Source organism: Lissotriton helveticus, chromosome 10, assembly GCF_964261635.1.
Source record: "Lissotriton helveticus chromosome 10, aLisHel1.1, whole genome shotgun sequence".
In the NCBI taxonomy this organism is placed as follows: Eukaryota; Metazoa; Chordata; class Amphibia; order Caudata; family Salamandridae; genus Lissotriton; species Lissotriton helveticus.
The window spans coordinates 24,553,073-24,569,653 of record NC_136071.1 but is presented as its reverse complement, the minus strand read 5'-3'; the positions used below and the strand labels follow the sequence as shown (position 1 = coordinate 24,569,653).

At 44.6% G+C, this 16,581-nt stretch overlaps 1 protein-coding gene across 2 annotated transcripts in view; it reads right to left on the bottom strand.

Moving 5' to 3' along the window:
• IRAK1 (interleukin 1 receptor associated kinase 1) overlaps positions 1–15,997 on the bottom strand; it is a 217,993-nt gene extending 201,996 nt beyond the window's left edge. For both annotated transcript variants that reach the window (XM_078664608.1, XM_078664609.1), the window contains exon 1: positions 15,540–15,997. In XM_078664608.1, coding sequence (XP_078520734.1) covers positions 15,540–15,645 — 106 coding nt within the window. In that variant the 5' untranslated portion in view covers positions 15,646–15,997. The remainder of the gene's footprint in view (positions 1–15,539) is intronic.
• Positions 15,998–16,581: the final 584 nt, after the last annotated feature.

Below are 16,581 nucleotides of genomic sequence, written 5' to 3'. Positions count from 1 at the left end.
TAATTTCACCTCCAAGGAGCCACTCCGAAGTAAAGGAATGGACCAAATTGGTGACTGCGCTAAATTGCACCCCAACCCTAGTCAACTCAGCTAAATCATTAGGAATCACGTTAGATGAGAACCTTGACATGAAAGCCCACATTAATTCAATGGCTAAGAGCGCCCGTTTCCACCTGAACTACTTAAGAAAACTGAAACCATTCATCTCAGAGGCGGATCTGAAACTGGCTATCCAATCCCTAGTTATCTCGAGGATCGAATACGGTTGCACCACGCTAGCTGGTCTACCTAAAACATCCACAGCACCACTAAAAGCTTGTCTCAACGCAGCGGCTAGACTCATCACCGGATCAAAGAAATTTGATCACATATCTCCTCACCTGAAAGCACTAAACTGGCTACCTTACGAGGACAGAATTCAAATGAAGATGGCATGTATTACCCATAAAGCGGTTCACTACAACACGCCAAGATACCTAGCCAAGAAAATTAAGCTATCGGGAGGTAACAGACCAACCAGAAGCGCCAAGGAGCTGCTATTGCGACCAGCCTTTTTCCGAAAGAAAAAGGACCTATGACCGAGCGTTCTCTGGAGCCGCCCCCAGAGTCTGGAACTCACTACCTCCAAGCATTAGGAAGATTCAATTTCAATTCAATTCAAAAATCTTTATTTCGGATTTCAAAAATCCATAAAAGCACAATTTAAATACAATTCGACATTTATAATTACAATTACAATAGGTGCAATAGACACTATAAAATACATTATCAATGCATTTGCTAAGTTACACATTTCAAAAGTGCAAGGAGGATCAGTAGTCATTGATAGTACAAATGAATCAAGGGTATTCCATACTTTTACGTACATTAAAAATAACTTTTAAAAAACAGCTTGTGCGAAATATAAGTTCATCGTCCTCCAATTTTAAAAGCATCAGATAAGACTGGGTCAGGGAGATGGGTCTATGTTTTTAGGGCTCGCCTGGCGTTGGAGCGCGAAGCGCTCCCGCCAGCGAGTTCTATAGCCGCCTTGCTCCCTGTCAAGGGAGTAGCAGCTGTGAACGAGCCCGACACAGAGCTGGGAACGAGCCGACCCAGGTCTGTGAACGAGCTTCAAGGTTGAGCAGCTTGTGCACGTTTTTATTGGACGTCAGGCGCTGCAAGCCCGCCAGACCAATTATCCCAGCATGAAACTCTACTTCCTGAGGCTATCCCAGCAGGAGTCTCCACTTCCTCAGGCGCTGCAACAATTATCACAGCATGAGACCCACTTATCACAGCATGTCAACAGGCGCCCCAGGCTGCTGGAGCACTCAACTATAATTAATGTGCAGTTGAGTGCTCCAGCAGCGTGGGGCGGCTCTCTGCATGCTGTGATAATTATCACTTTGGGGCCTCATGCTGTGATAATTACGGCGGCATGCTCTATTTGCAGCACTGAACATTTTCAAAGAAGGCGAAGCAGTGACATTCATTGAGACACTCACCCTCACACACCTCCTCACCCTCACACACCTCCTCACCCTCACACCCTCACCTTCACACCCCCTCACACACACCCTCACATACCCTTACCAGCACAGCAAAACACAACACAGCACAGCACAGCAAAAAACAACACAACACAGCAAAACACAACACAGCACAGCACAGCAAAACACAACACAGCACAGCACAGCAAAACACAACACAACACAGCACAGCACAGCAAAACACAACACAGCACAGCAAAACACAGCACAGCACAACAAAACACAACACAGCACAACAGAGCAAAACACAACACAGCACAGCACAGCAACACACAGCACAGCAAAACACAACACAGCACAGCAAAACACAACACAGCACAGCACAACGCAGCACAGCACAGCACAACGCAGCACAGCAAAACACAGCACAACACAGCACAGCAAAACACAACACAACACAGCACAGCAAAACACAGCACAGCACAGGACAGCACAGCAAAGCACAGCACAGCAAAACACAGCACAGCACAACACAGCACAGCAAAACACAACACAGCACAGCACAGCAAAACACAGCACAGGACAGCACAGCAAAGCACAGCAAAACACAGCACAGCAAAACACAGCACAACACAACACAGCACAACACAACACAGCACAGCACAACACAACACAGCACAGCACAACACAGCACAGCAAAACATAGCACAGCACAACACAGCAAAACACAGCACAGCACAACACAGCACAACACAGCACAACACAGCACAACACAGCACAGCAAAGCACAGCACAGCAAAACACAACACAACACAGCACAGCAAAGCACAGCACAGCAAAACACAACACAACACAGCACAGCAAAACACAACACAGCACAGCACAGCAAAACACAGCACAGCACAACACAGCACAGCAAAACACAACACAACACAACCCTCACGCCCTCACCCCTCACACACCTCATCACCCTCACACCCCCTCACACACACCCTCACATACCCTTACCAGCACAGCAAAACACAACACAACACAGCACAGCAAAACACAGCACAGCACAGGTCAGCATAGCAAAGCACAGCACAGCAAAACACAGCACAACACAGCACAGCAAAACACAACACAACACAGCACAGCACATCAAAACACAGCACAGGACAGCACAGCAAAGCACAGCACAGCAAAACACAGCACAGCAAAACACAGCACAGCAAAACACAGCACAGCAAAACACAGCACAGCACAACACAGCACAGCACAACACAGCACAGCACAACACAGCACAGCACAACACAGCACAGCACAGCACAACACAGCACAGCACAACACAGCACAGCAAAACACAGCTCAGCACAGCACAACACAGCAAAACACAGCAAAACACAGCACAGCACAGCAAAACACAACACAGCACAGTACAGCAAAACACAACACAGCACAGCACAGCAAAACACAACACAACACAGCACAGCAAAACACAGCACAGCACAGCATAGCAAAGCACAGCACAGCAAAACACAGCACAACACAGCACAGCAAAACACAACACAACACAGCACAGCACATCAAAACACAGCACAGCACAGCAAAGCACAGCACAGCACAGCAAAACACAGCACAGCAAAACACAGCACAGCACAACACAGCACAGCACAGCACAACACAGCACAGCACAACACAGCACAGCAAAACACAGCTCAGCACAGCACAACACAGCAAAACACAGCAAAACACAGCACAGCACAGCAAAGCACAGCACAGCAAAACACAACACAGCACAGCACAGCAAAACACAACACAGCACAGCAAAGCACAGCACAGCAAAACACAGCACAGCACAGCAAAACACAGCACAACACAGCACAGCAAAACACAACACAACACAACCCTCACGCCCTCACCCCCTCACCCCTCACACACCTCATCACCCTCACACACCTCCTCACCCCCTCACCTTCACACCCCCTCACACACACCCTCACATACCCTTACCAGCACAGCAAAACACAACACAACACAGCACAGCAAAACACAACACAGCACAGTACAGTACAGCAAAACACAACACAGCACATCACAGCAAAACACAACACAACACAGCACAGCACAGCAAAACACAACACAGCACAGCACAGCAAAACACAGCACAGCAAAACACAACACAGCACAACACAGCACAACACAGCACAGCACAGCAAAACACAGCACAGCAAAACACAGCACAGCAAAACACAGCACAGCAAAACACAGCACAGCACAACACAGCACAGCAAAACACAGCACAGCAAAACACAGCACAGCAAAACACAACACAACACAGCACAGCAAAGCACAGCACAGGACAGCACAGCAAAGCACAGCACAGCAAAACACAGCACAACACAGCACAGCACAGCAAAACACAGCACAGCACAACACAGCACAACACAACACAGCACAGCACAACACAGCACAGCAAAACACAGCACAGCACAGCACAACACAGCAAAACACAGCAAAACACAGCACAGCACAGCACAGCAAAACACAGCACAGCATAGCAACACACAGCACAGCAACACACAGCACAGCAAAACACAGCACAGCAAAACACAGCACAGCAAAACACAGCACGGCAAAGCACAGCAAAACACAGCACAGCAAAACACAGCACAGCAAAGCACAGCACAGCAACACACAGCACAGCAACACACAGCACAGCAAAACACAGCACAGCAAAACACAGCACAGCAAAACACAGCACAGCAAAACACAGCACAGCAAAACACAGCACAGCAAAACACAGCACAGCAAAACACAGCACAGCACAGCAAAACACAGCACAGCACAGCAAAACACAGCACAGCACAGCCCAACCAAGCACAGCACAACCAAGCACAGCACAACCAAGCACAGCACAACCAAGCACAGCACAACCAAGCACAGCACAACCAAGCACAGCACAACCAAGCACAGCACAACCAAGCACAGCACAACCAAGCACAGCACAACCAAGCACAGCACAACCAAGCACAGCACAACCAAGCACAGCACAACCAAGCACAGCACAACCAAGCACAGCACAACCAAGCACAGCACAACCAAGCACAGCACAACCAAGCACAGCACAACCAAGCACAGCACAACCAAGCACAGCATAACCAAGCACAGCATAACCAAGCACAGCATAACCAAGCACAGCATAACCAAGCACAGCATAACCAAGCACAGCATAACCAAGCATAGCATAACCAAGCATAGCATAACCAAGCATAGCGTAATAAAGCACAACAAAAAATAGCATAACAAAAAATAGCATAACACAACAAAACATAGCATAGCAAAACAAAGCATAGCAAAACACAACACAACATAGCATAGCATAACAAAGCATAGCATAACAAACACAACAAAACATAGCATAGCATAACAAAACATTGCATAACAAAACACAACATAGCATAGCATAACAAAACACAACATAGCATAGCATAACAAAACACAACATAGCATAGTATAACAAAACACAACATAGCATAGGATAACAAAACAAAGCATAGGATAGCAAAACAAAACATAGCCTAACAAAACATGGCATAACAAAACATGGCATAACAAAACATAGCATAGCAAAACATATAATAGCATAGCAAAACATAGCATATCAAACACAACAAAACATAGCAAAACAAAGCATAGCATAGCAAAAGATAGCATAGCATAACAAAGCATAACAAAGCATAGCATAGCATAACAAAACATAGCATAGCATAACATAACAAAACATAGCATAACATAGCATAGCATAACAAAACACAACATAGCATAACACAACATAGCATAGGATAGCAAAACTAAACCGAGCATAGCATAACAAAACAAAGCATAGGATAGCAAAACAAAACATAGCCTAACAAAACATGGCATAACACAACATGGCATAACAAAACATAGCATAGCAAAACATATAATAGCATAGCAAAACATAGCATATCAAACACAACAAAACATAGCATAGCAAAACAAAGCATAGCATAGCAAAACAGAGCATAGCATAACAAAGCATAACAAAGCATAGCATAACAAAACATAGCATAACAAAACATAGCATAACAAAACATAGCATAACAAAACATAGCATAGCAAAACAAAGCATTGCATAGCATAACAAAACAAAGCATAGGATAGCAAAAAAACATAGCATAGCATAACAAAGCATAGAATAGCAAAACAAAACATTGCATAGCATAACAAAACAAAACATATCATAGCCTAGCAAAACATAGCATACCAAACACAACAAAACATAGCATAACAAAACATAGAAAAACAAAGCATAACACACACAAGCACACACACACAACCACACACACACAACCACGCACACATAACCACAACCACACACACAACCACAACCACACACAACCACACACACACAACTATCTATCTATCTATCGCCCTCACTCTATCTGTCTATCGATCTATCGCCCTCACTCTATCTGTCTATCGCCCTCACTCTATCTATCGGCCTCAGTCTATCTATCTAATCGCCCTCACTCTGTCTATCTATCGGCCTCACTCTATCTAATCGCCCTCACTCTATCTATCTATCGCCTTCACTCTATCACCCTCACGCTATCTATCGCCCTCACTCTATCTATCGCCCTCACTCTATCTATCGCCCTCACTCTATCTATCGCCCTAACTCTATCTATCTATCGCCCTCACTCTATCTATCAATCTATCTATCGCCCTCACTCTATCTATCTATCGCCCTCACGCTATCTATCTATCGCCCTCACGCTATCTATCGCCCTCACTCTATCTATCGCCCTCACTCTATCTATCGCCCTCACTCTATCTATCGCCCTCACTCTATCTATCGCCCTCACTCTATCTATCAATCTATCTATCGCCCTCACTCTATCTATCTATCGCCCTCACGCTATCTATCGCCCTCACTCTATCTATCGCCCTCACTCTATCTATCGCCCTCACTCTATCTATCTTTCTATCGATCTATCGCCCTCATTCTATCTACTTATTTAGATACTGATCGTCATCACTCTATCTATCTGTCTAGCTATCTATCGCCCTCACTCCTATCTATCTATCTACCTATCTATCTCGCTCACTCAATCTCTCTATCACCCTCCCTCTATCTATCTATCCCACTCACTCTATCTATCTAACACACACAACCACACACACACAACCACGCACACATAACCACAACCACACACACAACCACAACCACACACAACCACACACACACAACTATCTATCTATCTATCGCCCTCACTCTGTCTATCGATCTATCGCCCTCACTCTATCTGTCTATCGCCCTCACTCTATCTATCGGCCTCAGTCTATCTATCTAATCGCCCTCACTCTGTCTATCTATCGGCCTCACTCTATCTAATCGCCCTCACTCTATCTATCTATCGCCTTCACTCTATCTTATCGCCCTCACTCTATCACCCTCACGCTATCTATCGCCCTCACTCTATCTATCGCCCTCACTCTATCTATCGCCCTCACTCTATCTATCGCCCTAACTCTATCTATCTATCTATCGCCCTCACTCTATCTATCAATCTATCTATCGCCCTCACTCTATCTATCTATCGCCCTCACGCTATCTATCTATCGCCCTCACGCTATCTATCGCCCTCACTCTATCTATCGCCCTCACTCTATCTATCGCCCTCACTCTATCTATCGCCCTCACTCTATCTATCGCCCTCACTCTATCTATCAATCTATCTATCGCCCTCACTCTATCTATCTATCGCCCTCACGCTATCTATCGCCCTCACTCTATCGCCCTCACTCTATCTATCGCCCTCACTCTATCTATCTTTCTATCGATCTATCGCCCTCATTCTATCTACTTATTTAGATACTGATCGTCATCACTCTATCTATCTGTCTAGCTATCTATCGCCCTCACTCCTATCTATCTATCTACCTATCTATCTCGCTCACTCAATCTCTCTATCACCCTCCCTCTATCTATCTATCCCACTCACTCTATCTATCTATCCCACTCACTCTATCTATCGCATCACCACAGCATCACTAAGGGGCACAACAACATCACTATGCGCTACCACAACAACATCACTATGCGCTACCACAGGATCATTGAATGCCACAGCATCACTAGTCGCCACCACAACATCTCTCAGCCCCACCACAGCATCAATCTGTGCAACCATTTACCAACAACTGGGTCAAATATGATCTCTCAATGTTTCAAGCTTTATTACAAATGTCACAAAAAGAGGTTAGTATTTCACTTCTGTTCTTGGATTTTCGTCACAATAAAATACACTGAACATATTCTTCAGAAAAGTTATTTACAAAAGTTTAAGCTATTGCCATTATAAATTACAATAACTTTTATTTAAGTATTAATTATTAAAAAAATTCAAAGCCATTGTTATTTGTAATATCAATACATCTAAGTCACGTGAATACAACACATATTGCATTACAAATGCTATAGGTGTCACAAGTTATAACTATTTGCATTGTAAATGACAAAGCTATTATTTTTGCTATTTTCAAAACCAACACATATATAACAAATGTGTCATTTACAATACCAATAGCTCAAACTTTCCTAATGCGAGACCTTATGCATTGCAAATGCTTGTTTAAAATAGGGTGCTAGAAACCATTTAATATATTTCATATAAAACTTACACATGAAGAAGAAATGTAGATCGTTTTGTTTACTGGTTCCGTCACAAGGACACGGAATCTTGTCATCTACATTGTGTCCCAGAGGAAAACAAAGTATAAATTTTACCGTTCCTGCTTTCATTCTAAATAATAAAGATCTTTCCCAGCAACACATTGGTAATGTCAAATACAGCGGGAGTTGCTGGGTTAATAAACCATTGTTAATATAGGACACAACAGTTTGTTTCTTCATCTCTTCTGACAATCTTTTTTCCCTGTAATTGGCATACAGTTCAAGTTGGACTTCTTTTTTGTCAGTCCTCTTTATGCAAGATGGATTTTCAAAGAGGTTGCCCCTGTCTATACTAGACAGACTCTCTTGTATACCACGAAACCACGGGATCTTATTCCATTTGTCGCAAGCTAAACATTCCCTCAAAATATCATGTGTTAAACTAGCATATTCATTCACCCAGATAGTTAACCAAAATAATGCAGGCCTGGCTGCAATAAAGTCACTAATGTAGGGTGCATTCAGCTCCGAGTGGCAGATAAACCCTGATGATGTAATCGGAGCTCCCAGTAGCTTCCTACAGAGCCGATTCTCTTCTCTTTGTATTCAAAATACTGTAACATTCAAACGGGAACTGAAGAGCCACATGATGAGTAAATACCCTGCATAGGGAAACCTACGGATCGCTGGTATGAACATTCACGCCAGAAGAATGATGGTCCTCATCATGAATATTTTGAAGAACAATAACTGAGGAATGACTGACTCCATGTACAAGCCTCGGCTGCACTCTTATAGCTACCTCATCTCTATGTGATCTTATAACTGTATCTCACAGCCAAAACTATATAACCTCTACCTCACCTTTGTTTGTCTTTATGGTCCATGACATAAGCTAAGCCTTATTCACCTCGTAATGCTAATTGCACATGCGTTAGGAATATATATATCTAATCAGCCCCTAACAGCCATATCTCCCTCTACCTCATATCTGTTTGTTTTTATAATTGCTATTATATTGTCAATCTGTAAGATACCCTTTATGTTAAGCGCTCTGATACCTATGGGTCTTGTCCGCGCTATACAAAACACTATAAATAAATAAATAAATAAATGACGCTGTTACACATCTTTGGGACATATAATATAAGCACTCCCCCGATCCTGCTCCTCAAATGCTTTTATAATTTCTCCTCCAATTTTGTACAGTCCCTGGGTTATTGTACCCTAAATAAATAAAGCTGCTCAAGCCAGGCCAAAAAACAAAAGACAAGCTGAATGAACCCTGTGCCTAGAAATAAGACTTACTCTGTGCAACATGGAGTGTACTCGCAGGGGGAATCCCGCCCTTCATCGTGGTTACAAATGGCAGCGAGTCACCAAGAGGTTGAGTAGGAGTTTAGTGTGTGACAAAATGACAGTCAGGAAACCAAACACACAGATAATGATGTAAGCAGGAACCACAAACAAACAAATGCCGCCCTTGGATACAGTATGAATCAGAGGACTGAGCTCAAGCATTAGTCCCTTTTTAGGTCGCAGCCTCTATACTTTTATCAGTAAAACTGTATGCGAGTGCAAAAGTACTGGTCATTTCAATTGAAGATGTGTTGTCTGTAATGGCAATACACTACTACATCATGCATATTCCACCTTACCTCACTCCACTCTACTTTGCACCACTCCGCACCACTGCACTCTACACCACTCCACACTGCCCACTCTACGCCTCTCTACACTAGAGCAAGGCACTCGACCCCACACTACTCTACTATGCACCACTACAGTCTACATCACTCCACAACACTACACCATACGCCACTTCATTTAAAACCAATGCACTTTACGCCAATCTACTCTGCAAAAATAAAATCACTATGCCACTCTACACCACTGCACTCTACGCCACTTCATCTACTCTAAAGAAAACTACTTTGACACTGCAGTCCACACAGCTGTGATCATTTAGTTTATTAATCCTGCTGCCTCAGCTGTAAGTGGCACGCACTTTCCGTTGTAATGCTATTAAAGTGTCTTTGTTAACTATATGATGTTTTTCTCTGCTGAAGCACAGATAGGAGGAAACCGTCAATAAAGTTCATGGATTTTTAAGTCTGGATTGACAGTGCATTCATAAACCAGACCTAATGGCATCACACTGCTTGTTGTTCTCTGTTAACTGGAAACCGGCATCCCCTTGGCTGTGAGAGAGCGTGTGACCCTGAGAATGATCGTGGTTGGGATCCTCCATAGTCATTGAAGTTCCAATGGCAAACTGGTGTTACTAAGAAGCGCTGGGTCCGGTGGGGGGGGTCAAGAGAAAGCAGTGGCTACTCTCCTTTTGGCCTCCCCCCCATACTTTTTGAGGACCAGCATCAAGGCCTCGTTAACACAAACAACCTCTAGCCTTGCACAGTACCCTGATTCAGGCTGTACACATTTGAGGCACTTGCTAAAAAGACAACATTGGGTTTTGCAGGGGACATATCTGAAAAGCATCAATAGTAGTCCTTTGTCACCTAAGTTCAAAGCAAATTGAAACGAACTGAATGGGAAAAGAATGGAAGTCAGTGACATGGAGCCAGGCAGTGTCTCCTACTACACACACTGCAGACAATACACTGCATTTCCATGAACCAAGCCATTGTGTAAAACAGTGGCCTTTTGAAGATGGAAAAGAGGAAAGGGTATAGCATAGCAGGAATCTCTGACCCCTCAATACATACTTATGATGTTCTTACAAACGCAAAATGCAAACGTAATGAGAACAACTTGGAAGGAACTTCTACCCTGGTCAGACATGCAACAAGTACACTAGAAGCAAAAAACAAAAAGAGGGTTTAAAAGTGGCTTCCTTGAGGACATGCTTCCCACACTTGGCAGTCCAGTGAACAATGGAGGATACTTGGCTCAGGGCTTTACTTGTGCAATGAAGCCCCCCCCCCCCCACCCGAGATTGTGGAGTAAGCTGGCTCTGAAAATATGAGACATTGGTGGGGCACTGAAGTGGAGAGAAAGGAGTAGTAACTGGTTGTGGGGCTACTAAATGCTTTAGATCTTGTGTATGAACTTAAATACTTTTCTTTGCTTGCCTCCTTTTAGGTTGAGGCTAGACAGAGTGTATGCACTGCTCTGCGAGACATGCTGTATCTGGAATAAGAGCTACAAGCACCTCTAATATTTTCTATTGGCTCCTATTACTGTCCTTCATAAATTATGGCTTTTGATTGGTGAAATGCCTTACTAGTCCCTCCTTTTGCACTTCTGTAACCTTCGATTCATACTGCCCCGTTACATGTACTCTTACTCTTCAGTACCTACGATACTTTTGATGCACTCGTTTCTGTTTATGACTAAAACGCCAATGCTTCATCTTTAACAATGGCGGCTGCGCGCCTTTCTTTTGATATACGCGGCTCGCCCAACTCTCTATTTAGCGTACTGCAATCCTACTTACACCAGCCGGCTGTGAATTCAATCTGATACCTGCAGTTGATCTTTTAACGGATGTCGTCTGTCTGCGATTTTAGCATCTCTGGGTCACATAACAGATGCCTCAGCAAAACAAATACTGGGAATCGTCTAGGGGGGTTCATAATGTGTAATAGGACCGAGTACCTCAACCAATCCCAGTGTGTCGCACATAATTCCGAAGTATTGATTGACTGTGGAGTCACTGTCTGAGTCGTCCTCCAGGCTCCAACAATTCAATGCGTGCTGCCCAGAAATGGAGAAAGTTTGGTCTTCGCTGGAGGTGAGGGACTAGGGAAATGTCACTGGCAGGGGGATAGCAGTGTATGTCGACTTCGGAAGGCAAGTATGCTACCGCCCGCTGTTTTGGAAAACAAGAGGGAATGATAAATTGAGGGACGGAGGAGCAAAATGCTGACCCCGTGTGGTCATACTGAGTCATGGCTGGACCAGGACAATGGGTCCCACTGGGTGTCGGTCAGTCTGTGTACGACCCAGAACCTGTGGCCAAGCAAAGGTTGCTGCTCATATTGCCGGGTCTCAAGCTGTGCTGATGGCTTTACAACCCGGTGCTTGCAGCATAGTGGAGAAGCGTGGCTCAGTGGTTAGAGGCAGCAGACCCGGAAGCTGAGATCGGCCGTGGACCAGGGTTCGATTCCCCGCCCCGGCGGGTCTCGGGCTCAAATTTCCACGGACTCGACAATTCTCGCTCCGGTGCCTACTCGACTCACGGGGTCACACTCTGCGACTCTGGGCAATAGCTTGCTTAATCTCCACTACGGCCCCTCGCGGCGGGATGCCTGGCTTTCACCTTGTGGATACCCTGCCGGGGTATCTCACAGGGGAATACCAGGACGGGTTCCCTAAGCAAGCGCCTTGAGACCCCTGGGTGATTCGTGCGCTATATACATCGAAATACATTTACATTTACATTTACATACTGGATGGAATTTTTCGAATGCATATTTGATACTTTTACAGACAATTAATGTTTTGTTAATATGACACTAGTTGCGCTCATGAAGGTCAACATTACAGCGATATATACAGGTCGCATTCTGCATGGAATAAATGCCCCGGAACATTCTGTGTTTCAACTCAGGGAAATACTTACACTCCTTAAGATACTTACATGTTTTATGTAGTGCAACTCGGAATGCGCTCAAAGGCTTTTTCATTTAGATTTTTTGGTCAATATGGCAGACTCAAAATCCCTCACTTAGTTCAGATCACATTCACATTTTAACATGTAGCATGTACTCAGAAGAGTTAGCAGACTAACTAATTCATGGATTCATACAATTTAGAGAAACACCTGTACATCCTAGACACTTCAGGAGAGCTGTTAACGTTTTCATAAAGATACATGCAGTGCAACCCTGAACGCGATCTTGTGCCTCTTTACTGAGAAGAGCCATTTGCGCATATTTTCTATCTTGTGAAATGACAATTAAATTGGCTCTGCCTCAGCTTAGCAAGCCTTTCCAGGCCTCTGGCACGTTGTGTCATCTTTCAGTCTTCGCAGTAAAAGCAATTTTAGGGAGGCAGTGTTAATCTCATCAAAAAACATTCACTCCCTCCTATTTCTGTAAATTTTAATGAATAAATTGGTTTGACTGGCTGCTCCAGCTCACAACGCTTGATGCGGCAGGGTTGAGTAAATTATTCGGCAAGAAAAGGAAAATTTGCAATATTGAAAGAACAAATCAGTGGTCAGCTCAGGTGCTTTGTTACAAATTTGGCAACCACTCCTGTTGCAAACACATATGACCATAATTGTTTCATGACAAGAACTTTTCAAAGCAATGCTATAATGTGCCTGCCTATTAGTGTCAAAGCTTCCATGTTAAAGAACAGTAGATGTTGCAGCACCCTGGAAGCTGCATGGCTAAATAATGATAAGGTCCCAAAGGCAAGACCGATTGAATTTCAAATGCTTGTTCTGCATATGTGGCCAATTTGTGGTAAAAGGTTCATGACAGAGCTAAAACTGCAATGGACGGATTTAGAGTTCCTAATGGGTTGGATGTAGGAGGAAATCCGAGGGCACTTTCCATTTACCCTATATCGGCGCCTGAAGCTTCTCTCAATTCCATACCCCTCTCTTTCCCCCAATTTCTTCACCCATTTCACCAGAACGGACTGATGTGTAATAAAACCAATGTTCCTTGTTGAGCTGACTTTCTAGGTTACTGTCTTGACGTTTGAAAAATTTTCAAGGAAAACAGGGTGACAAAAAACACATAATAAAGTCTGGCTTTCAGGCTGCCACCAACCAAGACAAGCTATGAAGGATAACCTACACTCCATATGAAGGTCACGAGCACAGACCCACAGAGGGGACATTCAAAAGTGTCAAAAGCACACAGAAACAAGCACTGACAAATCCAATGGGTCTGGTTTATATTTTGAGCCCACACCATAACAGTTACAAATATCCGGAGTAATGAAAAACAAAACAACAAAACAAATGTTTTCTTAATCAATACAACTGTAAGATAAATACTTAAATGTGTGACGATTAAGTAAACTTTGGAGATGTAAGAGAGACCCTTGTGCGTTGAAATGCAATAGGTATGAGAAAGAACCAAATATCCAATACCATGAAGCGAGTACTACTTCTCTAGTGGCTCCAAAGACCCCTTAATGTGTATTTTAAAGCATTTGTTACAATAAGTACTGCTGAAAGCTGCGCTGTCCACCCATACCGACAACAGTAAATGATGCGTTTTGGATCACGGAGATGTATGCCACTTATCATTCGCTAATTACAGAGAGATCTGTGTGCTCTGAGAAAAATGTTGACTGCTCCCCATTCCCCCACAATAACAGGAAGCACTTTACTCTCGCCTGTAGATGTTGGAAATGGGGCTATCCATATTTGGGGGTCTGAGTTACTTTAAGCACTGCAGATTATTGGCAACACTGCCTCAGTGCTGTATAAAACCAGAAATAAAAACACTTACATTCACACTCTGGGCAAACTCACAACCTGCGAAGAACCCACCCAATGCCTGTACCGGCTCCATCGGTTTTTGTCCCAATCAAGCTTATCTACTGGGGACTCGTACCCCATCTACACCAATGCACCCCCAAGCAGAGGCCAGCCCCTGCAGTGTCCCTGACAACCGCCAACACATTCACCAGTATGTTTGTGTAAACGAACCCTGCAGTGAAAAGGACAATCATTTGCAATGCAATAGGTCTCACATTAGGAAAGTTTGAGCTATTGGTATTGTAAATGACAATTTTTTTATTAATGTGTTGGTTTTGAAAATAGCTAAATTAATAGCTTTGTCATTTACAATGCCAATAGTTTTAACTTTCGCAAATGTGACACCTATAGCATTTGTGATGCAATACGTGTTGTATTAACGTGACTTAGATGTATTGATATTACAAATAACAATGGCTTTTAATTTTTTTAAATAATTAAGCTCGACCTCAACAATAAATGAGCTTTAATCTCTATTTCTGGACTGTAAACCCTACTGTGACATTATTTATCAGATGGGCCCTTTAAACCCCGTGCATGAGCACTGTACTCTGCTTGAAGGTTGACTTCATGTCAACAAGTATACGACAATCCAGATCAGTCTTTACCTATAGCCACAGGGTAATAAGCACTCTGGACTACATGTACCACAATGCACCGGGTGGTTACAGGAACATCCAGGACCGGATTAAGCTGTCACTTCTTAAAGGAATAATGTGATAGACCTGCAATGCTCCACTCGGGTCTAGGTCCATGCTGAGGAAAACATTTGTAAGAAAAAGTAAAGTCCATGAAAAGGACTGGAGGGGCCATGCCGCAGGTGGAAGGGGCCATGCCGCAGGTGGAGGGGGCTGTGCCCCCTGGGGGTGCGAGGCCGGGCTGCACAGCTGACCCCTCAGGCAGGGGCGGCCGCACTCACCGAACTTGATCCACTCGGAGTCCTCCAGGGAGGCGATGACCTGGCAGAAGCGGAACATGATGTCAGCGGGGACGTCGTACAGGAACTGCCTCTCCAGGGTGCCCATGGTCTGCCAGGCCGCGGGGGCACTGCCCTCGGAGCCCGGGGAGAGGGCAGAGCGGGGGCAACCAGGAGCCCGGGGCAGGGTCAGGCACACTGCCCTGGGGAATGACAGGCCTGGTTAGAGGAGAGCATCTTAGCGACAGCACGCAACGTCACGTTACACTTCAACGCGTTCCAGTCAATAGTCTGTCCTGATTGGCGCAGCATTGGAGTCAACCTACGTCATACGGACGTAGCCCAAAGAGACGCCTGCACGCAACTGAGGTCAGCGCCACCAGCGCTTCTTTCTTGAGATGGACCGTTGCTCCCGTTGAACCGGCGGTCCAGTCTTCCGTTTAGCTGCCATCTTGGAAAAGGAAGCCCGTGTCCACAACGCGTGAAAGGCGGCCGTTTTTGAACGGGCGTAATCTTCGAGACGACTGTTTACAAACAATACGGCCATTTTGGAAAGGGAGATACAGGCACCGCTTTAAAAGCTTGTGAAAAGGCGAATCCCGTTCCAAGAAGGCGCCTGCGCAACCTGAAGTTCTAACGTGTGTACATCTGCTACGGAGCATGCGCATTCTGGCCACTCTACTACCGAGAGTCCTCTGGCGCCCTCCAGTGCCTCACTACTTTGGGTGCGTGCTTTGGAACTTAACATTTTTTCTCAAAATTAATGATGGGAACTACTTACAACCTCCTGGGTCCACGTGTAACTAGTTAGTCCAGACTCAATGCTTTTTTAGGTCTCGCCTGACCCAGCACTTGCGCTGCCCTGGCCAGACCTTAAGTAAGAAGGGCTCCAGAAAATGCTACCTCGGCTACAGCTTGCAGTGCATGTGCGCAGGCGCGCGTTTAAGCAGAGGCCCATATGGCGTAATTATTACTGCTGCGTGCGCACTGCTCGCGCACTTGCACTGCAAGCTGTGGCCGGTGTTCTATCGATATGTGAACCCCA